Source organism: Pyrus communis, chromosome 17 (assembly GCF_041283825.1).
Source record: "Pyrus communis isolate YQ-2024b chromosome 17, ASM4128382v1, whole genome shotgun sequence".
NCBI classification, from domain to species: domain Eukaryota; kingdom Viridiplantae; phylum Streptophyta; class Magnoliopsida; order Rosales; family Rosaceae; genus Pyrus; species Pyrus communis.
The window spans coordinates 2,693,403-2,717,072 of NC_142581.1; the positions used below are offsets into that span (position 1 = coordinate 2,693,403).

Here is a 23,670-nt window from a genome sequence, read left to right on the forward strand (position 1 = left end):
GAAACCCTAAATATAATATGACGTGCAAAACAAGTTCGAAAATCGGCAATTTTATTATATAGATGTGTGAAACAAACAGCTATATTTAGATCCAAAAGTTGCACAGAATCAAACAAGCTTTCTTTAGATTTCCTCTTTCAAAATATCCATCTTTCCAGCAGTTCGTACTCCCCCATCAGGTTAGCTATATTTAGATCCAAAAGTTGCACAGAATCAAACAAGCTTTCTTTAGATTTCCTCTTTCAAAATATCCATCTTTCCAGCAGTTCGTACTCCCCCATCAGGTTATCAACATTTCAAGACACTTTTACTGAAGCATACGAAATGCCTTTGGATCAAAATTGCCTCACTTTTTACGAGAAGTCGATAATTTCTTCGTTGAAAATTTCATCGGTAAGAACCATGCATTTTATTGTAGTTATACACTACGAGTTAAATTCTGGGATTAGTTCTAATATACGACGAATATTAGAAAAGAAAACATGAGTCTAACATCTCTTTCCATTTCTTTTGACTGGCCAATGGAAAAATGAACCCTGTAACGTGTGTGTGGTTAGGCCAGTGTTCCAAACTTTAAATAACATATTTAATTTTGAAGAATGATTAATTAAGTTCATTAGAATATGCCAATTTATCTCACTTTATGTAATCACAGGAAAATTCCTTGCAAATTAAAAGCAAACTTCGTGGTAATGTATATTTAATTTCCTTATATTGTGAAAAAACCTAACATTCTACCCGTACATAGAGAAACATGCATGGCTATAAATATGGGGTTATCTAAGGTCTTGAAACCATTATTAACCCATTGAATAACAAAGAAGATATAAAAGAGGTTTGAGGGATTCATGTCGCATGAGAGATGGCACGAACTGCACTCTAACTAGTAGCATGTTCCATCCTTCTGCGACATGGAATCCTTTATTTCTTTATCCATATATAGTAATTTATTTCTTTAATTAAAGAAAAATGCAGCATTCTCCAAATTCATTGAGAGGAAGGGAAAGAGGGAGAGAGGTATCTCTAGAGAAATGATGAATTAAGATTGGTTGGGAGATTTATGTTCGCAGGAGAGATGGCACTAATTGTGCTACAACTACAAGCAATTGTTGCCATCTCTCCCGTGACCAAAAAGCTCTACACAACTTCTACGACCTTGATCTTTCTCTACGACATTTTGGGTTTTTTTTATTCCAACATGATTTTTATTTTATGGTTGTAGATTAATTATCTGCATATATAATATACTATCAGTTACTAATTAAGCTTGACTTTGTCAAGATATGATTGTTTTAGCTAGGCATCTACTGTAGATACCTTACACTGTTAATTAAAATAGGCATATCGTGATTATGATAATCTGATGATCTAACCACACTAAAACGTGGATTAAAAAAAGATCATTCTATCTGGAGCTGTAAATAAAATGAATTCGTATGATTAGATGATGGATTTGCATGATGATCTCATATATATTGCAGTAATTGGACTAATCAAGTTTCATCAATCATTCAGATTACATCAAGAGATTAGGACAGTAATTTTGATAAAGCTGCAGCTGTACTAAATATATGTGTAATAGCTTGTGTCCCTTAATTATCCATGACCATGAGGCTTAATATTTTTTGTGAGAGAGAAATTTGGAGTTTATATGTTTGTACCTTATGATCCCATTTAGCTAGCTAGCTAATATAATTGATTAATTATAGTATTACTGTACTAGTATCGTTTTGTTAAAAGAAAAAAAGGAAAATGAAGAAATACTATGCTGGCTCTTTCATGCCTAAATATAAAGCTGCATCATGAGGATTTTGGAGAAGAGATCTAGCCAGCGGATCGAAAAACAGTTCTAAAAGCAAGATCGGAATGCGCGGGGACTCGGTCGTAGGTGAGATGGCTCCGAATGCCATGTATATTGGTAGTAGCTGCGGTTGCAAGCTATATATAGCTAGCCAATTCGGGGCAGCGAGCTTCATCTCTCCTGGACTGAAGCCTCTCGCGTTTTGATTACACAGAAAAGAAACCTATCTTTAATTTTTTTGCATGCTTGGAGAAAGATCAGGTGAAGTAGTATTATTTTACCCTTTTTTCTGTATTTTGTTGTCTGTTTTGAGTTTTGGCGTCATGCGTATATTATTTTACTCTAAGATTTTGTTTAAGAACTAAACCAATCTTCTTGGATCAAACCTTATTTGGATCAATGGACCATGGTACATGCTTATATACATGCTAGGGATCGAAAAGACAGAAAGTATGTGTCTGTAAATTGTGCCGAAAAATAAAAGAAAAGGCAAAAGTACCTAGCAAATGTTTTTTCAAGATCCAAATGCACATTGGTTTTTCCTCTCCTTCTAGCTAGATCCGGCCACCTGCGATGTCCACTTCTACACAGGCAATGGAGAAACGCATGGCCTGGTTGGCGGGGGTTTTGATCATTAGCTAGGTAGTGAAGGACTCAAGCACATGATTTCCTCTGAGAAGGGTATATTTGTCCAGATGAAGGCTGAAGGATGAAGAGCTAATTGGAGATCTTCTGTTCACAAGGTTCACCGCAAGTTTAGTCATTTAACATGTGATTGCAGTATTAATTAGAACTTAGTAATCATCGTAAGCCTGCAACTGGTGTTTTTATCTTTTGCTAACTATTCAAGCAATCTATTGTTTGGAGATAGCAGCAAATTAGCCTTTTTTCTCTTAGTTTAATTGATTTGACTTCAAGTTTTCTAGGCCAGAATATTATTGAACAAATATATGTGTATGTGTATGTACATGTTGTTAAACAATGATCTTTTCTTTCCAGTGCTGTGCTCTATATAAGATTCAATCAACTAATGATCCCTGAAGGCACAATTTCTTGCATAGCATATGATTCAATTAAATAATGATCCGATTTGGGGCATCAATGATTTCATGATATATGCTTTTAGGAGTTTCTTTTCCTAGGGTTGGGAGCTTGTCCCTCTATTCAGCATTCTAGGTGGTAGTGGCTTCAACTGTCAATTCATACATTTCCAATCAATTAAGTTGATGTTTACTGTTTTTTTATTTATAAGCATTTAACTGATCTTCATTGCAGCAGAAAGTTTTTTTTTTTCTTTGTCATTACAGTTGCATGGTAGACTTTTCTTTAAATTAATAGATGGTAAAGAGGTAAATCTGGGTTGGTCATGATGAGGTTTTGACGAGGGATATATTTTGGGTTCATCATACCCTTGTGTCCATTAATGATCATTCTAAAGATGTGAGACACTGACATACTACATTAGCTTTTTTTTTTTTTTTTTTACTTAGTCTATTAGATTACCTACCGTAGCTTTGGTTTTTGTCAGATTTTTCTTTTGATGTGCACCCCTAATATGAGACTCATGTTACCAACTATTTGTACATGCCGAGAACTAACGGCAACAACTGCCCTCTCCAAATCATGAAGACTTGATGCAACTACTTCTTAAGTTGTACACAAGAGAATATTGTAATTAGTGCGTTTATTTTGGAATATGATTGTATAAACTTAATTAAAGGAGAATCACAATGGGATTTGGATCGAATCCTCATAGATTTTGTGTTAATTGTAATGTAAGAAAATCCATCATGATTAGTATAAATAAAGGTACAAGGCCAAAGATGAACATACAATTCTCATACATCTGAGCCATTCTCACTCTCTCACCACTTTCAAAGTTAGTTTTACGCACAACAAATAACTTTTTTTTCATAATGAGCTTTGATCACGAGACAAATATTTTTACTGACATACATGGGCTATGGAATCTAAATAGGAAAATTTTATAAGTTAAAAAATATCAAACCTGGAAGAGAAACATCATGATAAAGAGTTTAGCAATAGCAATTGATATTAGCACATCAAGGAATTATAAAGCAATTTCATTATGATCTAATTATTAATTTTCTGGACTAAGCGGATTGGCAAGAACAAAAAAATTGGAGCAAGGAGATCATGAATTAACTACATCATTTGCTTCCACCATTGATTATTCTGTTCTTGAAGTGAAATTCACTCACAAGGTTTTTTCTGGCCTTTTATGAAAGTGGGAATATTTTCACTCTCATTGATGGAAAGCAATTAAGAACACTACGCATAGTGGTAAACCTTGGGAGTGAATTTTACTTTCATAAAAGGCCAGAAAAAATGGAAAGTAATTAAGAACACTACGCAAAGACCAACCAACTATGCGTTTTTTCGGCAATCCAAGCCTACAGTTGGTTGGTCTAAGCTTGTTTGGTATAATCAAAATATTACCAAAATGAGTTTCATTCTCTAGTTGGCTATTAAATGCAAGCTTTCTACTATGGATAGAATTTTAACTTTTGCTCCGTCGGTTCCTATCACTTGTGTACTCTGCTCTAGTGCTACAAAGTCCCATTGCCACCTCTTCTTTGAGTGTCCTTTTACAGATGGTATTTGGTCTTCGGTGCTATTCAAGTGCGGTGTCATTTGGCTAAGGCTCCCTTGGCCTCTTTTTGTCATGTGGGCTACTAGCCGTTGCAAGGGAAAATCTCTATCTTCGATAGTTTTGAAGTTAAGTCTTGTTATTACAGTGTATTATGTTTGGAGGAAGAGGAACAAACGTAGATTCAAGAACTCATGTCAACCCGCTGCGGTGGTTCTCAACTCAATTAAGTCCACCATTAGACTTCGATTGAGTTCTTTGAAAATCACCCATTCTGCTACTAATGACTCTACTTTACAGGAATGGAATATAACTATGAATAGTTAGTGTTTTTTTTTCTGTTTTGATGCAGCATTTTTAGCTTTGTTGTATGTTTTTCTTTTAGCTGCAACTCTTTGTTGTGTGTTTGTTTTTCAGCTACTCTTTGCTGCTTGTATTCTATTTTTTTCATCAATATATTTTATTTACCAAAAATAAAAATAAAAAAAATAAAAAAGAGAAACACATGTGTTTTTTTGTCCATTTAATTTTGTTTCCTTTTTAGAGTAAATACTCTTTCAGAGGTACTAAGGTTAGCCGACGGTGAGGGTGGGTGTAGAGTGATGATAGGTAGGAGTAGGCTAGATCCAGAATTCAGAATAGATGTCCATTTAAGTGTGAAATATGTGCTAATTGTGGTGGTGAATGATGATTTTTGTGCTTGTGCTTGTGATAATGGAAAATAATACATCACTGGAGGGATCACACAACACGACTTGAAGCGTTACACTTACAAAAGGACTTAAAAATTATAAAGGTTTAGGTAAAAATAAAAAGAAAGATTTCCCCCCTGGGGTGGGCGTAAATTCTTGGGTCTAATCGAGCTTATATCTCTCATGTGAGATTTTTGGGAGTAATTTGATGTATATTCGACATGTGAAATGAATCCGAAATATAGAGAGGGAATACTCTTTTAAAAAATATATATAAGGTGAACTACTAATTTAGTTTCAAAATTATCACTTAACTGAAAATTAGGTCCTTAAACTATTTTTTTCAGAAAAATCAATTCTTGAATTATAAAAATATGCCAATTGCATTCTTAATATTAGAGTCGAAGCTACTATATTCAAGTCTCCATTAATTTAAGTCACGTTATTTGCATGTGATACACATTGGAGGGTAAATTGATAATTTTCCATAACGAAATAGTGTATAGAATTAACTTATGAGGGTAAATTAAACGCTAGATTTGCAACCTATATGAAAGGTTTATATGCAACAAAATGTCAGTATTACATTTTAAAGTGTGTCAAGTCACTTAAGTTGACAAAAAATTGGATAAAATAGCATTGAATATAATAGTAATGATGAAATTAACAATTTTTAATGAATTTAGAGACTTATTACCGAAAAATAATTTAAAAACCTAATTTTCATTAAGCTGATAGTTCAATGACTGAATTAGCTCTTCATGCAAAAATACAGAGAGAGAGAGAGAGAGAGAGAGAGAGAGAGAGAGAGAGAGAGAGAGAGAGAGAGAGAGAGAGAGAGAGAGAGAGAGAGAGAGAGAGAGAGAGAGAGAGAGAGAGAGAGAGAGAGAGGAATATATGTTAGAATCTCCATCTCCACGCGCGGGGAAGGTCATGGATTATTGCTCCAAAGCCGATTGGGTCATGGGCTTCATGGCATTGGCATAACCAATTGAAATATATCCAATAATCCAAATGATGGCAGTCAAGGAAAAAGAAACCCTATGGCATTGGCATAACCAATTGAAATATATCCAATAATCCAAATGATGGCAGTCAAGGAAAAAGAAACCCTAAAAATAATAAGATGTGCAAAACAAGTTCGAAAATCGGCAATATATCAGATGTATGAAACAAGCAGCTATATTTAGATCCAAAAGTTGCACAGAATCAGACAAGTTTTCTTTAGATTTCAACTTTTAAAATATACATCTCTCCAGCTGTTCTTACACTCCCATCATCATTTCAAAACACAGTTTACTGCAGCATACGAAATGCTTTGCGGATCAAAATTGATAATTTCATCGCTAAGAACCACTTTGTTGTAGTAATACTCTGCAAGTTAAATTTTGTGATTAGTTCTAATAGACGACAAATATTAGAAAAAGAAAACAAGAGTCTAACATCTCTTTCCTTTTTTTTGACTGGCCAATGGAAAAATGACCCCGTAATTACTAGTGGCTTTCTAATGTGTGGTTGTTAGGCCAATGTTCCAAGCTTTGAAAAACATATTTGATTGATTTTATTCATTAGCATATCTCACTTTGGCCAATGTTCCAAACTTTGAAAAACATATTTGATTGATTTTATTCATTAGCATATCTCACTTTATGTATTACTTTATGCGAACACAGGCAATTCCTTGCAAATTAAAAGCAAACGTCATGGTAATGTATAGGTAATTTCCTTGTATTGTGAAAAAACCTAACATTCTCCGAGGACAAACATTGGCCTGGGCTCATGCCTATAAATATGGGGTTATCTAAGGTCTTGAAGCCATTAACACATTCAATAGAGAAACAAATAAGATATAAAAGAGGTTGAGGAATTCATGTCGCAGGAGAGATGGCATGAGCTGTGCACTAGCCAGCAGCATGTTCCATCCTCCAGCGACATGAAACCCTTATATTTCTTTATGCATATGTCCTATTTTCTTTATTCTATTAAAGAAAAATGCAACATTCTCCAAATTAAATGAGAGGAAGGGAGAGAGGTCTTAAGAAAGGTTGGGGGATTTATGTTCGCAGGAGAGATGGCACTAATTTGCTACAACTGTCAATAATTGTTGCCATCTCTTCTGTGACCAAAAAGCTCTACACAACTTCTACGACTTTGATCTTTCTCTACGACATTTTGGGTTTTTTTTTTTTTTTTCCAACATGATTTTTATCTCATGGTTGTAGATTAATTATCTGAATAATATCCTATCAGTTACTTAAGCTTGACTTTATAAGATATGATTGTTTTAGCTTAGCTGGGCATCTACTGTAGATACCATACATTATAAACCATAATAAAACTTGCGTTAAAAAAGTTGATTCTATTTGGAGCTGAAAATATAATAAATTCGTATGATTAGATGATGCAATTGATGATGATATCATATGATTACATCATCAGGAGATTATGACAGTAAATTTTATATATTACTGACCAACTAATAATAGTAGTTTTGCAGATCGATTTCATCTCACAACTGTTTTGCGTTGACAAATTTCATGAATAATTCATCAACTAGGTCTTAACTTTGAAAATAAATACATAGTACTGGTGAGAATTGAGATCATATGATGACATAGTTTATATTCGTTTCATAAGTTTATAATATACATTTATATACAAAGCTGTACTAAATATGTGTTATATATTCTGTCCCTTATACATGACCATGAGGCTTTAATATTTTCTGTGAGAATTTGGAGTCTATATATTTGTTCCTTATGATCGTATAGCTAGCTAGCTAATATAACTTATGAATTATAGTGTTTACAACACTAGTACCATGAGGCAAGTTTTGATGCAACGGAAATATTGCTCCTTTGTGACCAAAAGATCACGAGTTCTAGTCATGGAAACTGCATCTTTGCAAAAGAAGGATAAGGTTGGATACGATAGACATTCCCCCTTGGCCCTCACAAAGCAGAAAGTTTTGTTGACTTGAGATCGCCCTTACAAGACTATACCACTTTATTGAAAGAAGGAAAATGAAGAAATAGTACTATACCAGCTCTTTCTTGCCTATATAGGAAGCTGCATCATGAGGATTTCGGAGAAGAGATCTAGCCAGCGGATTGAAAAATAGTACTAAAAGCGAGATCGGAATATCAAAGCGTACGGACTTTGTCGTAGGTGAGATGGCGCCGAATGCCATGTATATTGGTAGCTACGTTTACAAGCTCTTTATAGCTATAGCCAATTCGGGGCAGCGAGCTTCATCTCTCCTCGCCTGAAGCCTCTGCGAAGGGTATGTTACTTTGTTCAGATGAAGAGCTAATTGAAGATCTTCTGTTCACAAGGTTTGCCGCGAGTTTAGTCATTTAACATGTGATTGCAGTATTAGCTTGTTAGGACTTGAAAATCATCGCAAGCCTGCAACTGGTGTTTTTCTATTATCTTTTCTTTCCAGTGCTGTCACGGATCCGCCCCATATATATCTATGGGGCTATCCAGAAGGAACTATTTCTTGCATAGCAAATGATTCATCAAATAATGTTCTCATTTGGGGTATCAATGATTTCATGATATATGCTTTTAGGAGTTTCTCAGGGATGGGAAAACCCAATCATTAAACTAAAATGGTATGAGAGTCCACCATTGATGGTTCTGTTCTCCAAGTGAAATTAACTTGCAAGGTTTTCTTGGCCTTGTAATTCAAATCATTAACTATGAATGGTATGAGAGTCCACCATTAATCATAATGTATATATCACTTATCACACAACGAGCGATGTAGATACAAACTGACATATTCTTGACTACACAACAAATAATATAGTTATAAAGAGATAATTACCGATTACACATCAAAATTTGTCCCGAGCAAGAACAATAAAACATATGCAATTGATGTGAATTGTATGGAAAATAATTGTGGAATGTGGGGCCACTATTTGATTCAACGCATGCATGTAAATTACCTTGCATTGATAGACCATATAAACATAAAAGATGTTTGGTTGCAATCGTTTTACATGAGTCCATAACTTTATGTTTTGCTAGTTGCAGAAAACCCTAATGTTGATGTCAAGTCCCTTTCAACAATTAACCACATGCACGAGTGTTCTTAATTACTTTCCATCATTTGAGAGTGAACCAAATCTTAACAAGAAACTAGAAATGCAAGTGTATTTTGGTTTAATTGATTTTGTTTCCTCTTTAGAGTTAATGATTTTCAGAGGCACCGAGGTTAGCCGACGGTGAGGTTGGGTGTAGAGTGATGGGTAGGAGTTGGCTAGATTCAGAAATCAAAACTCTTGTGTAACAAAAAAATATTTCTAAAGGCAACAGTTGAGTTTGAAATTTTTTGGTGGATGGTAGGGATGACCAATGGGTACTCATTTAACTAAACAGACGTCCATTTAAGCATTAATAATGCGTTAATCGTGATGGTGAATGCGTTAATTACACTTTGAGGGATCACACCACACGACTTGAAGAGTTATGCTTACAAAATTATGAGAGTTTAGGTAAAAATAAAAAGAAAGATTCTTGGGTGTAATCGAGCTTATATCTCCTGTGTGAGATTCTTCAGTGTAATTGAATGTGTACGTGTGTGTGTGTGTGTCTATATATATATATATATATATATATGTATGTATGTATATGAAGTCCCTTGAGGGAAGGGATCCCCAGTTTTTATAAAATTGGAGATTAGTTGTTAGGCCCACATCATATCGAACTTTAACGACTCGAACCATCTATTTTTTAAGTTGCACCTTATAGATCATCCTTGTAAAATATTAACCAAACGGAAATATTTGAGGTATCTAATTAAGTTTAAAGAAATTGACGAACACTTTATTTTTTATGAAACTTTGAAATTTCATCGTGATAATTAAATATGCAAACGGTTTCGAATTGAATTGAATTTTTACAATAATAATCTATAAATTGATACTTACAAAATAAATAGGAATATATGTTAGAATCTCTCCACCTCCACGCTAGGGGAGGGTCATGAATGCCCGTCTTCTGGCCCAGGAAGCTCCAAAGCCGATAGGGTCATGGGCTTCAAGGAAAAACCAAATGAAATATATCCAATCATCCAAATGATGGCAGTCAAGGACTCAAGGGGGAAAAAACCACCACAACGTTTGGATGAGAGAAATAAATTTGAAGTTTGAACAAAAATTAGAATGTATAAATTGATATGCACAAATTCTCTTATTCAGATTCATAAACATAGAAATTTAGAATTTCCGTATAAAAAAAATAAAATTAAAAGATTAAAAAAAAAAAACTTGAAATTTAGGGCCTCTATTTCCCAAATTCGGGCAAAATATCAGATATGTGAAACAAACAGCTATATTTAGATCCAAAAGTTGCACAGAATCAGACAAGTTTTCTTTAGATTTCCTCTTTCAAAATATACATCTTTCCAGCAGTTCTTACACTCCCATCATCATTTCAAGACGCATTTTACTGCAGCATACGAAATGCCCGGACCATGACAAATGCAGTATCCAAAAATTTCAAAGCCAAAAAAAAGGTAAATGGGAAATGGTGGGCTAACTAGAAACCAATGGTACATACCATGTCAGCATAGCACGAAGCAATCTAGCTCATGGAAAGTATGTACACACCATTTCCCTGGTAATGCTGTATTCTGTCGTCAATTGTAAACTAATTGAACTGACGTGGGGAAGCACTTCAACAAGCTTCAACAAGCAGTTTGAGTTCTTGTCATTTGCACTGGTTTGATCGGAATTTCTCGTTGGATAATAGAGAGCTGATCAAAACTTCGAGCCTTTTTGCTCCCGGGGTAGGCATGAGGACTGTGGTATTGCCAATATCAGAGCATGGATCAGACCCGTTGTCCCTTTTTCCTATGCACCAGCCACCAGGAACAAGCATACCAGGACCCTTAAACAACAGCTCAGAATCAATTTTGTCAAGCACTGGATCATCTTGGCGAAACTTTCTTGCAAAGGGAGCATTGCTGTCAACCATCCTTTGCATATCTGCAAGGTTAAGGTGGTGAGGATGTTGCTTGGGAGGGTTATCCCACGTTATAAAATGTAGGTCACTATTCACAGTTGTGTTGCGGAACTCTTGAGCGTTACATATGACTGTGTGAAAGTATCCCTCCGGGGATGATAAAAAGTTTGCATAGTACATGAGAACAGTTCGAGGTAGGTTGTCCCATCCCCATATGCAGTAATCAACAAAGGGCTTTGAAAGTGCCATCCAAGCAGAACCTATGAAAAGAAAGCAAACATTTGGTTAAAAGAAAACTGACGGCAACAGGACATGCTCCTCAATGTAGAATAAGTGGATATTTTTCAAGAGACTGCCTAAGGGCAGGTAGCAGTTGGAGAGGATCAACAGGTGGACAATTGACGGGAAATTGGGAAAATTAACAAAACACCACATTTTGGAAAGTCCAAAACCTATAAAGGCCAAGGTCAGGCCAAAAGGAACTATAACAGAGTGGTTTGTAAAGACTTTAGCTCCCCTTTAGAATGTATGTTTTAACTGTGCAGAGTATATGAAATCCGAGTGTTGTATAAGGATATTAAAGTAGTAAGTGATATAACAAGCATATTATAGGTAAAGGACAAAATTTAACAATCAAGCAACATAAAATCAGATTATGTAGCTGTCTATCTGCCAATAAATTGATCATGGTTACTGATCGCACATGGTGAGGAGAAAAACACACTAAAACTACTTTGCGTAATAGAGAAGATTGGCCATAATAACTAGGGTCCAAATGCACATCCAACTATATAAGTTGTTTTTGGTTCGACTACCCAGAAACAGAAATAGGTGTTTAGAGCTGCAAAAGACAGCAATTTAACACACTTAGCAATGCATTTGCATAAGTTGATAAAGGTCATTCCTAAAGCGAAGGGATTTTCACACACCCCTTTTAGCTTCTCACAACCCCTCTTTATTTATGACCATCGGATTAAATAAATCAAACAGAATCAACAGCCAGGATTAAACAGGGGTGTGTAAGAGGCTACAAAGGGTGTGTGAAAATCTCTGCAACCGTCGTCAATTGTTTAGGAATTGCTTTTCAATGAAAACAACCCAAGAGGGCTGATATATCTAGTCTCATCCACTCACTTGAGTTTGAATGTTTCCACAAAATCCCATGTTGTTAGTAGTGTAGTTTGCACAATCGCAAAAGCTGAACTTAGGTTGCAAATTATTGATTCCATTGCAAAAAGAAATGTTTCAAAGCAATTTTTTATAGCTCTGAGACATCCTTTGGTATGCAGACATATTTTTTCTCGGACATCATATTTCATTGAATATCACTAAAAAAAATAGCCGTAATAAATTGACAAAATCAGTCTTCCAGCATAGCTGTTTATTTCCATACCAATTTCAAATCTATAGGCTACTACACTAGTTCATTCACTGAAAATCCAAGCAGAGAAGGAAAACGATATCTATACCTAACGCTATAAGCATAAATGTACATACTTTAGATACGTTGGGTTTCTAGGTCCCTATGTTAGTTCATACAAAAAATAAAAGGAAATTCTGGTAATTTATGTGGCAATTACATAGTGATTTTGGTCTGATGTGCTCAACTCTATATGATCTGTTATCTAAAATTTGTACCTGTAAAAAGTTTGAAAGCTGTTGGCACACTCCTTCGCTGTGTAACCCAAAAGACATCGGTTTTCTTGGTCATATACAACCCCGGATCTACAATTATCGGTTTCGCTCTTTGATACCTATAAACAGGCAGCATTACCAAATCAATCACACAACTTTAGTCACTCGGAAAAAGAAATGAAAATAAAAACAGAAACTTTATAAATATAAACAACAAAACAACAAGGGGGGACATTATGCATACTCTTTCCACCCAATGTTGCTTGTATGGTCGATGAAGTTAAGATCCCGCGGCAAGTATGAAAACGTATGCAGCAGATCTAAACAACCAGATTAATCAAAACCCAGTAATTAATTATTCAAATTTAGCACAAAAAACAGTCCAAAAATACGAAAATTTAAACGAAAACAGTCCCAAAAATCCCAAAATTAGACTCACCATCCTGAGTAACAAGTGGGTAATCGGAAGCGCTGAGGTTGATGAACCAATCCCAATCGCCGCCTTCCCTCAGCAAAACGGCGGCGGCGTGGAGGGTGTTGGCCACCATAGTCGGTCCCCTGTAAGTGACGAGATTGGCCTTGCTGATCATCTTCACATTCCCAAACTTGACAAAAACGGGGTGGGTAGAAACGTAATTCTGCAGATCCATCCGCTCATCGGGCGGCGACTCAAGGTCCAGGTGGACCACGTAGTGGTTGTGCGGGTGGTAAAGCGCCTGGAGGGTCCGCTTCAGCATGTTTCCGTCGCCGTTAGAGCCGGAGATGAAGTACGCAAAGCGCGGCGGCGGCGGGAGGGAGGAGACGGGAAGCGGGTGGAGCTTGGATTCGATGAAGACGGAGCTGGAGATGGAGAAGGACCGGTAGAAAGGGAGCAGCGGCGTGCCGTCGGATGACGTCAGGGTGGTGAGGAAGAGGAGGAAGAGAGAGACAATGGAGCCAATCGCCAAGGGGAAGATCCATTTGAGCTCCACTGTTTGGTGGTGCCTCAGATGCGAGTAGTAGCTCTTGAGCTTCTTCATTTTTCAAAAAATTCAGGTCCTGAATCCCCAAAAAATCCGAAAATGCAACCGACCCAGATTCTGAAACGGGTTAATGCTGCTGGGTTTTCGAGATGGAGGGGGAAAGGTGGGAGCTTGTTGGCAGGTGTTTGTTGTTTGGTTGGAAGGAAAGTAAGGGAAAAGAAAAGAAAATGAGAGAGAGAGAATGATATTTTTCTGGTGGGTGGGAAGATTTGATTAATCAGTGATTAGTTCCTTTAATCTTGCTCTCTATTTTTTCTACTGAGCTGGGTTAATGGGGGATTATATATAGTGAAGGACAGTGAAAGATTGGATTTGGATTAATGAGTTTGTACCTTATAGGACAGAAGAACGGTCTCCGGATGGAAAAAGTTTTCAGTACCCCGGAAACACAATTCGCTTCCGAAGTATTATATTTCAATTTATTGAAATTTTTTTCTTCTAGGTTTTTAACTTATAAAATTATATTATTACATTTAAATATTGAATCCTTTTTGCAGTATACTGAAAATTTTCTCTTTCAAAAAAACGAAGACTGGGACGGATTAATTTGTCCGACTGCCGGGACAATAGGTGCTAAATTCTAAAATTGTGGTAGGGAGGGACTACTGAGGTGGATTAGAAGTTACAAAATTACAAATTTCAGGATCCATCTATATATGCGTTTTTTAGATTTGAAAAGGATTTAAATTAGGAAAGAAATCTGAGCTCTAACGGGATTTAGGATTTGATTATTTAAGTTGGAAAACAGTCAAAAAACGTTGTGCCGTTTTCCAACTTGAACAAAAAAAACATGGGATTCATAAGGTAAAAAGTGAAAAAACAAACTTGGAACAAAATGGTGGATTGGAATTTTGGATTTTTCATGTTTTTCTGTTTTATTTTTACCTATAAGTAGGATTTTATTTTTTCAAAATAATCTATACTAAGTTACAGGATAAAGAAAATTCAAACTTATATACAAAAGAAGAATCATACTATTCTAATTATGTCTACAATTTGAATTAAGATTTGTCAAAATGAAAAATGCATTAGTTTAGGAGTTCGGATCCTTGCTGGATCCTCTTTGTGATGATCACAAGAATTTGTAAATCGTGTTCGTTCATCGTATATCGTGCAGTCATAAATCATTTTAAATATTTTTTATTTAAAAATAAACATAAACAGTATTTGATAAAAACTAACCGTACGATTTACAATGAACAAATACAATTCACGAATCTCTAGAATCTTCAGCAAAAGATCTATTGAGGATCCTGTAGGTTAGTTTAGGGATCAATGTCGACCCTATACAAGGCCTTGTGCAATAAGTTTAAAGGGGTCAGTCAACCAACACAAATAACTTTGAGTTCAAACATTAAATTTTGTTCAGAGGTTGTTCTTTGATCTTGTCCTGATCTTATCAACTGATTTATTTATTATTTTTAAGGGTGTACCATCTACACATCTTTTAATAATTTATGTTCGTTAATCTTCTTCAATTCATCCGATTCAACATGTCGAAAATTAAAAATATGTATGAGAAGTAAAATAGGATGTATGAATATCACATTATTATTTTTAATGTGAGCGATGTACTAAAAAGTAAATTGAACTAGAAATTTCAAATGATGGGGATGAATTTGACAAGTTCATTTGTTATAAAAATGGCGCGTTCAAGATTTGTTTATGTGAGCGACTTAAGAGATGGTGAATTGAACTTGAAAATTCGAGTTCAATGGTGAATCTAACTAATTCGTTATTTAGAATGAAGGGTGAGCTCAAGCTGTTGTGTTTACACAAGCACAAAGAGGTGAACTAAATTTAAAATGGCTTTTTAGTTAAAATAGTTGATAAGATTTGGAACTGATAGAATTAGTTTTTGGATTTGTTTACAATTAATCATTTTAGTTTTTGTGTAAAAAATCTTCATTAAATAAGGATAAAATGACACAAAAACCTTTAATTTTTGTCATATCATTTTGGCTCATTGTGTATTAAATTGAGGGTATTTTTATCATTCTATTCTTTATTTAAAATAATTTTATGAATGACCAAAATGATTAATGATGAATAAACTGAAAGACCACTTTTATCGATTTCAAATCTCAATTTCAAAAATAAGGAGTTATGTTAATTTTTTAGACTAGTTTAACTAAAAAACCTTTAAAATCTACGAATGACTGTCTTGTTTATTTATTAAAATTAAATGATAAAGTTTCAATCATCGCCTCACTTTGAAATCCCTTTTGTACGCCAACTATGAGTTAATCACAATGCTGACGTCAATAGATTAGCAACTAATCAAAGTATAATCAACATTACCTCCAATTTAAATAATGTATTGGTGTATCAGGTGTATGATTTAAAAAGTATTGTTTATTTATATAATAAGCATAAGATCACATCTTATCTTGATTGTTCTTCATCATTACAGAATGTAATGTATAGAAAAATAAAATTAATACAAAAATGGTTTTTTACATTCAAGAGAATATTTTGGTGAGTTCAAACTTGAATGGCGACTCAAAAGAGAATTTTATAGGAGAGGTTAAAATGTTCAAATTAGTATTAACAGTTAAAAAAGGCAGCAACAATGTTTTTTAATTGAAAAACTAAATTTGATATCGCATAATAAGAATTAGCAGCTCTCACTCTTGTTGCCAAAATTAACAGCAGGTTCAAAATTTTAATTAATTATTAGATTCATTTATTAATTTTATTAGAGAAACGTTAAGGATGCTCTCTTAAAGTAGACTCTCTATGAACCCTTTGACATCTCATGTACACAATGTTTTATAATATTAGCACGGAAATTAACGATAAACTGCAAGTTATGAGGTGACAGAAAGTTCATAAAGTCTCACTTTTACTATATTCTCAACATTTCTCATTTTATTACTGTTTTTTGTTTTAAATATTTATTATAACAATTTAATACAATAAAAGAATAATTTAATTTGACATATCAAGTAAAAAACAAAATTTTAAAAGATGTAAAAGTGCCACATGGATTTTTGACAATCTCATTCGCAGATGCTTTAAATCACCTAGAATTTATGTGATTAAAATGGTTGGTGACCTGACTCTAACAATATTTCGAACAAGGTGATCCAGGCTGCAAAGAAAACTCTAAAAATAGCATAACAAGTAAATTTTTTCTAGAAAGTAAAAGTAATGAATTTTTGGGAAATTCTTTTCCTTTAACCCAAAATAATTGACAAAGTTCATGTGAAAAATAGTCAAATTTATGTATTTATTTTTATGTTGATGCGAACTTTCTTGTTCCTTTTTTTAATAACCAGAAAGAAAAGTGAAAAGGACCCTTCACGTATAATATTGAAATTTGCAAAGGCGCGGCTTGACTTGGTACCTAATTTGTATTCACATCTCACGGCCAAATTGGCGAGAGAAACCAAGACATTAAAGTGACAATGTTGAAAGCCTATTACATGTCGTATTGTTCTATCTAGGTAGGTTGGGATGGACTGTTTAAATGTATTAACTTATTTACATGATATTGCGTGATTAGAATGATAAACAATCAATTAAATTAGATTTTTGCAACACTATTGTTGCAGTAGTGTGAGTTTTATAGTTGTGAGAGCCATAATTCGTATAAATCAAACTCAAGAGACTCATATACTACTCTCAAAAATTGAACTCACTCATACTAACTTGATTTTTTTTATACACTATTATGATTCCAATATAGCTTCTTATTTACATGTAAGCTCTTCTCCAATCAGGACCCACTAAAGCCTCAACTACCAACTAGGCAACCACACCTACAAAAATAAGATGTCTCCCACATTCGAAAAAATCCCAAATAACTTCAAAGAGTTGTGATAAACTGGTTGCAGCATTTGTTGAAAGTAGGTTATCGTCCACCATGAATGGATAGGAATAACCTCTTTAATACCAAGACTTGTTGGTTCGTTCATTTACCTCTTCTAAGACAGTGGCATGTTGACAAGGAGAAAATTTTCATTTTGACAGAAACACGGGTGATACACCACGTATTTTTATGTAAGTGGTGAGAAATTTTATTTTGTAAGTTATTAACTTTTTAACATACAAATCTCACCATTTGTATAATGACACGTGGTGTACCACTTCGTGTACCGATCATACTGAAAAATCTCTCGCTCACAAGAGGGGAAAGCTCAACATCTCTTCAGATTTCTCGTCCTGCGATGTACCTGTTGTATGTTAGAATCTCCACAACTCGAGTGTCGGAAAGAGCCTCGGTCTTATTCAGCAATGCAACGAGACATGAAATTCTAACGTAGATAAGATTCTTGGGTTTCCACAGTAAAGAAAGACACGAATCAATCCACAGGATGTTTTCAAAATTGTATGAAAAAGGATAAAGGGGTCAATAGGTTTGGTACACTGCACGTTTAAACATGTATGCTGCTGGAAAACCCTAAATATACAATAAGGTATCTCTTCCAAGTTACATTGCTTGCAACAAAAGAAAAGTTCAGAAGCTTTCAACTATGTTAAATCTGGATAAAAAAAAAAAAAAAAAAAAAAGGGAAAACAAAGCGGGAAAAGTCAGTAGAAAGAAAGAATTGAGGTCATCGGTATTTTTTCAAACCATCGTCACTTTACCAACCTGGAAATACGAGTACATATACATGGGACGAGACTGAATATGCAATCCTTTCTTTTTAAACGCAGAGTATGACTCGTTTGAAAGTGTTTTTAAAATGATTGAAAGCGTTTTTAGTGAAAATGTTTTTAAAATCAGTCCCGAGTAAAAATTCAAGTGGACCCTGGATTAGCTCTTGAACTGCTTCCTCTGTAAACAGGACGCTTTTTTAGCACTGTTGAAAATCTGCAATCTGTGAGAACTAAAGAACTGGTTTAATGGGTACTTCACATGGAAATTGGCAAAAACGGACTTACAATTCTGCATGTAGGTACGGAAAGAACATAAATTCAAGTCCAAAATCTGGATACTGGTAGTTCCATCGTGTTGGAGCCAACACATATGGCCACGCCTCACGCGGTACAATATCTACAGAACCAGTAGAACAACTTATTCACGGTTAAAGGGAAAAATTTAAACACAAACTGTAGACTTCTAAAGAGGGTCATGACATCCTAATTCGTCTTTCAGTCATCTTGTTCGTGATCCGGGATGCATCATTAAGTCTATTTGATCTGTCATAGATGCTGGCAACAACGAGATGTAACTCGTTGATGTTGGGATCAGAGATCAGCCTCTCAAACAGTGCATCTACCATCTTAAAATCATTTCTTGCACCATAGAGACTATGCATCAGGAAAGTGAACTTCGTCGGCAAAAACACACCCTTCTTCTTGCATCTCTGCCTTCTCAAACTCTCGTAACTTTCCATAAGCATTGAGAACTAGATCAATCACATTGGAAGCAGGAAACTATCCTGCCACTCTCGTCTTCTCAAACACCTCAATGCAATTCAAGTATTTCCGGTTGTTGGGGTGAAAAACTTAGAGTACACAATTGTGACACAAGTGTTGGAGAGACAATACAAGTAAACAAATTACTTGTATTACACAAACAAAATATTACAACACAAACTATCAAACACTCTTGAGAAGCTATGACACTCACTCACTTTCTAGAGACAAACTCTAGAGCACTCACAATCTTACAAGACTATTCTTGAGAACTCACTTTCTAGAGACAAACTCTAGAGCACTCACACTCTTACAAGACTATTCTTGCTTCTCACTCTCACTTGCTTGCTTGCTTACAAGCTTGCTTGGTTAGTTACTTACCAACACACATGCATACATATTTATAGGCATGTTTGCCGACATATGGCCTCACTAGAATTTTCTAGTGCATGATCATGCACACACTACACCAACCTAGGCTTTGCATATCAGCCTTGCCGACTTAAATGATGCTAGAATTCTCTAGCATATTATTACACACACACACACACACACACATTTGTTATAATAGCTAGACAATTCTAGCTTGTTCCCACCGACACACTTATGCTAGAAGATTCTAGCATATGAATGCTTTCTCCTTTGTTTCTTCATCATGGGCCAATCTTTATTATTTGGGCTGGTGTTGTACTTTTAACACTCCCCCTCAACACCAGCTCATTCTTCTCTCCATGCTGAGTTGACGACGAAACTTTTCAAACTTGCCGGTACTCAAACCTTTAGTGAACAAGTCTGCAACTTGTTCATCTGTATTGATTTGTCTCATCTCAATCTCTTCTTGCAAGACCTTTTCTCTAATGAAATGATAATGTACCTCCACATGTTTAGTTCTTGCATGAAAGACCGGATTTTCTGCCAAGCGAATTGCCGATTGGTTATCACAATACAATGGTACTGGATAATCTACTGGTTGATGTAGATCACTCATCAACTGTACCAGCCATGCATTCTCTTGAGCTGCCATTGCTGCTGCTCTATACTCTGCTTCTGTGGTTGACAAAGACACCGTTGGTTGTCTCTTGCTGCACCACGAAACTACTCCAGAACTAATTCTGAAAACATACCCAGTGGTCGATCTCCTGGTGTCGTGATCTCCTGCAAAATCTGCATCACAATAGCCAACCAACTTACCATCTTCTCCTTTCTTGTACACGAGACCATAGTCAATTGTACTCTTTACATATCTTAATATTCGTCGAATCGCTTCTAGATGAGGCTTCTTTGGATTTTGCATGTATCGACTCATAATACCAACTACATAAGAAATGTCAGGTCGAGTCAAAGTCAGATAGATCAGACTTCCTACCAATTGTCGATACATTGTTGCATCTTCCAAGTCTCTGCCTTCATGTGCACACATCTTGGCATTAGGTTCCACCGGTGTTGAGATTGGCTTGCATTCAAGCATCCCAAACTTCTGCAACAAGTCTTTTGCATACTTTTGTTGACACAAAAATATGCCTTCTTGTGTGCGATCAACCTCTAATCCAAGAAAGTGCTTGAGTTGTCCAAGCTCTTTCATCTTGAACCGAACTGACAAGTTTTCTTTTGTTCGACAAATTTCAACCTTATCATCGCCAGTGATGATTAGGTCATCCACGTACACCAGCACGATAGCTAACTTTCCTCCATTAGCTTTAACAAATAAGTTGGAATCTGCATGCGCCACTGAGTAACCACTTTGCGTTAGAAATTCTGCAATTTTACCGTACCACGTCCTTGGTGCTTGTTTTAGACCGTAGAGTGTTTTCCTCAACTTGCACACGTACTCGGGATGAACTTTACTTTCAAAGCCCATTGGTTGCATCATGTAGATCTCCCGATCTAACTCGCCATGCAAGAAAGCATTCTTCACATCCATCTGATATAGATTCCAATTTTTGTTAGCTGCAAGTGCAAGTAGGACTCGTACGGTTGTAAGCTTTGCTACTGGACTAAACGTTTCATCATAGTCTAGTCCATATTGCTGAGAGAAGCCTCGAGCCACCAACCGAGCCTTGTACCTTTCAACTGAACCATTAGGACGACGCTTTATCTTGTACACCCATTTGCAAGATATGGGTTTCGCATCCCTTGGCTTTGGCACCAAATCCCAAGTCTGATTCTGCTTAAGCGCAGTGATTTCTTCTTCCATAGCTCTTATCCATTCAGAACTCTGTGATGCTTCTTCAAACACCTGAGGTTCTTTTGGTGCTCCATCAGTTATGGCAGCATTAGCATATTTAGGATTTGGCTTTCGTACTCTTGTTGACCTTCTTAGTTGTGATTGTGGAGTTGATACTTCTACTCTACTAGGTCTAACTTCTTGTGGTTGTTGGTACACACCTGTTTGCCAAGAACATTTAGGTACTTCTTGCTCGACATCATCTCCAGCAAGCAAATCTTCAGGCTCATCTGGACTTGATTGGATTTGGGCAGCTTGGTCTCCCAGTTTCCCTTGCAACGTATCTTCAAACTCTTTTGGGTCAGGTGACGCCTCATTTTCTGAGCACCAACAAGATGATACTTCTGCGTCCCATTCTTCCTCCACAGCTAGAGACGCAACGACATCCCAATCATCTTCAATTTTCTTCTCTGAGTTGGCGACGTTACTTTCTGCAGGCCTTTTGAACCAGCAATCCTTCGCCATGTGGCCATTCTTTCCACAATTGTAACACTTGCCCTCAAATCTTTTATTATTCTGGGACTGACCACGGTTGCCGTGATACTTCGGAGCTCCCCCTGGCCGAGAACTCCTTCCTCCTTGATGACCTTTTTCCTTGTCACCATTTCTTTTAGATCCACCACTAGCACGCTGCTTAAAGCTACCTTTACTTTTGGTGTAGAGCGCTTCCTCCTCACCTTTTAACGAGACCCTTCCCATTTGCTTTGCCAAAGCTTCTTGATCGGCAAGCAAATTCTCGAACTCAACAAGTGATGGTTGGGTCGGCCATCCTTGTACAGCGGCAACGAAGCCTCGATATTCGGGTCTCAATCCATGGATAATTATTCTTTTTATCCTGGCTTCTACAATGGCAGCACTAGGATCTAATTCAGAAATTTCACGGCAAATAGACTTTACCTTGTGGAAATACTGCGCAATCGTCATGTCCCTTTGGGCCACTGATAACAACTCGTTCTCGAGAAGCTGCAATCTTGTATCGTTCCTCTTTGAAAAGAGTGTGGCGAAGGTGTCCCATGCTTCTTTTGGTGTCTTGGCCTTCCGTATGTGCTCTAACATGTCATCTTCAATTGTGGTTTTTAAGGCAAACATGGCCTTACCTGCCTTGATCTTCCACTTCCTCAAAGCGCCACTGGTGTCTTCTTCTGGCTGCGTAACTTCATTACCACCAACGACATCCCAAAGATCTTGGCCTTGTAGGTAAGACTCCATACACGTCGCCCACGTGTTGTAATTTTTGTTGTTCAACTTCTTGATTCCTCCAACAACTTGAAGGTCTCCCATCGTGTCGGCAGAGCTTCGATAAGCCGAACAAGATTAACGAATAATCTTGTGAAGTACTAAACTTCTCACGATTCTCAAAAGCTTTAATAGAGACGGTCCCTGATCGTACGGCTCTGATACCAATTGTTGGGGTGAAAAACTTAGAGTACACAATTGTGACACAAGTGTTAGAGAGACAATACAAGTAAACAAATTACTTGTATTACACAAACAAAATATTACAACACAAACTATCAAAGACACTCTTGAGAAGCTATGACACTCACTCACTTTCTAGAGACAAACTCTAGAGCACTCACACTCTTACAAGACTATTCTTGCTTCTCACTCTCACTTGCTTGCTTGCTTACAAGCTTGCTTGGTTAGTTACTTACCAACACACATGCATACATATTTATAGGCATGTTTGCCGACATATGGCCTCACTAGAATTTTCTAGTGCATGATCATGCACACACTACACCAACCTAGGCTTTGCATATCAGCCTTGCCGACTTAAATGATGCTAGAATTCTCTAGCATAGTATTACACACACACACACATTTGTTATAATAGCTAGACAATTCTAGCTTGTTCCCACCGACACACTTATGCTAGAAGATTCTAGCATATGAATGCTTTCTCCTTTGTTTCTTCATCATGGGCCAATCTTTATTATTTGGGCTGGTGTTGTACTTTTAACACCGGTTTCTTGAAAAAAGGTCAATCGTGCAACCAAAGACTGATATATCCTTCACCTCCCCGGCCTCAAAAGCTTGACGGAAAACCCATGTAGCCTCTTCTATGCGACCAGCTCTAGCAAGAATTATAGTTGCAGTCTCCCTAGGGATGTTGTCTGGGCACTTGAGCTCATGAAGTAAACGCTTAGCATGAGCAACCAAACCTAATTTATCATAAGCCACAATCACCTGATCAATCTCAACCCCAGAGCTCCTTAGCTTTTGAAACAGCATTGCTGCCCGATCAAGTTTCCCAGCCTTAATCGTTGAGTATGTAATTGCATTTGGCTGAACCCCTCTCCTGCATTTCTTGTACAAGATTTATAGCCTTTTCATGTTCA

General features: G+C 36.3%; 1 protein-coding gene across 1 annotated transcript; it reads right to left on the reverse strand.

The window, feature by feature from the left end:
• Positions 1 to 10,464: 10,464 nt before the first annotated feature.
• LOC137708066 (beta-glucuronosyltransferase GlcAT14B) lies at positions 10,465 to 14,127 on the reverse strand. Its single transcript, XM_068447049.2, has 4 exons — positions 13,155 to 14,127; positions 12,960 to 13,035; positions 12,719 to 12,834; positions 10,465 to 11,340 (listed from the first exon to the last, which is right to left on the reverse strand). The coding sequence occupies exons 1-4, from the start codon at positions 13,732 to 13,734 to the stop codon at positions 10,826 to 10,828; spliced, it is 1,287 nt and encodes a 428-aa protein (XP_068303150.1). The 5' UTR covers positions 13,735 to 14,127; the 3' UTR covers positions 10,465 to 10,825.
• Positions 14,128 to 23,670: the final 9,543 nt, after the last annotated feature.

Excerpts from the sequence above, each read along its gene's own strand:
- LOC137708066 (XM_068447049.2), bottom strand. The coding sequence starts at position 13,734 with ATGAAGAAGCTCAAGAGCTACTACTCGCATCTGAGGCACCACCAAACA. Across the intron at positions 13,036-13,154 it reads CCCACTTGTTACTCAGGATG|ATCTGCTGCATACGTTTTCA; the intron begins GTGAGTCTAATT and ends CTGGTTGTTTAG. Across the intron at positions 12,835-12,959 it reads AGCAACATTGGGTGGAAAGA|GTATCAAAGAGCGAAACCGA; the intron begins GTATGCATAATG and ends GCCTGTTTATAG.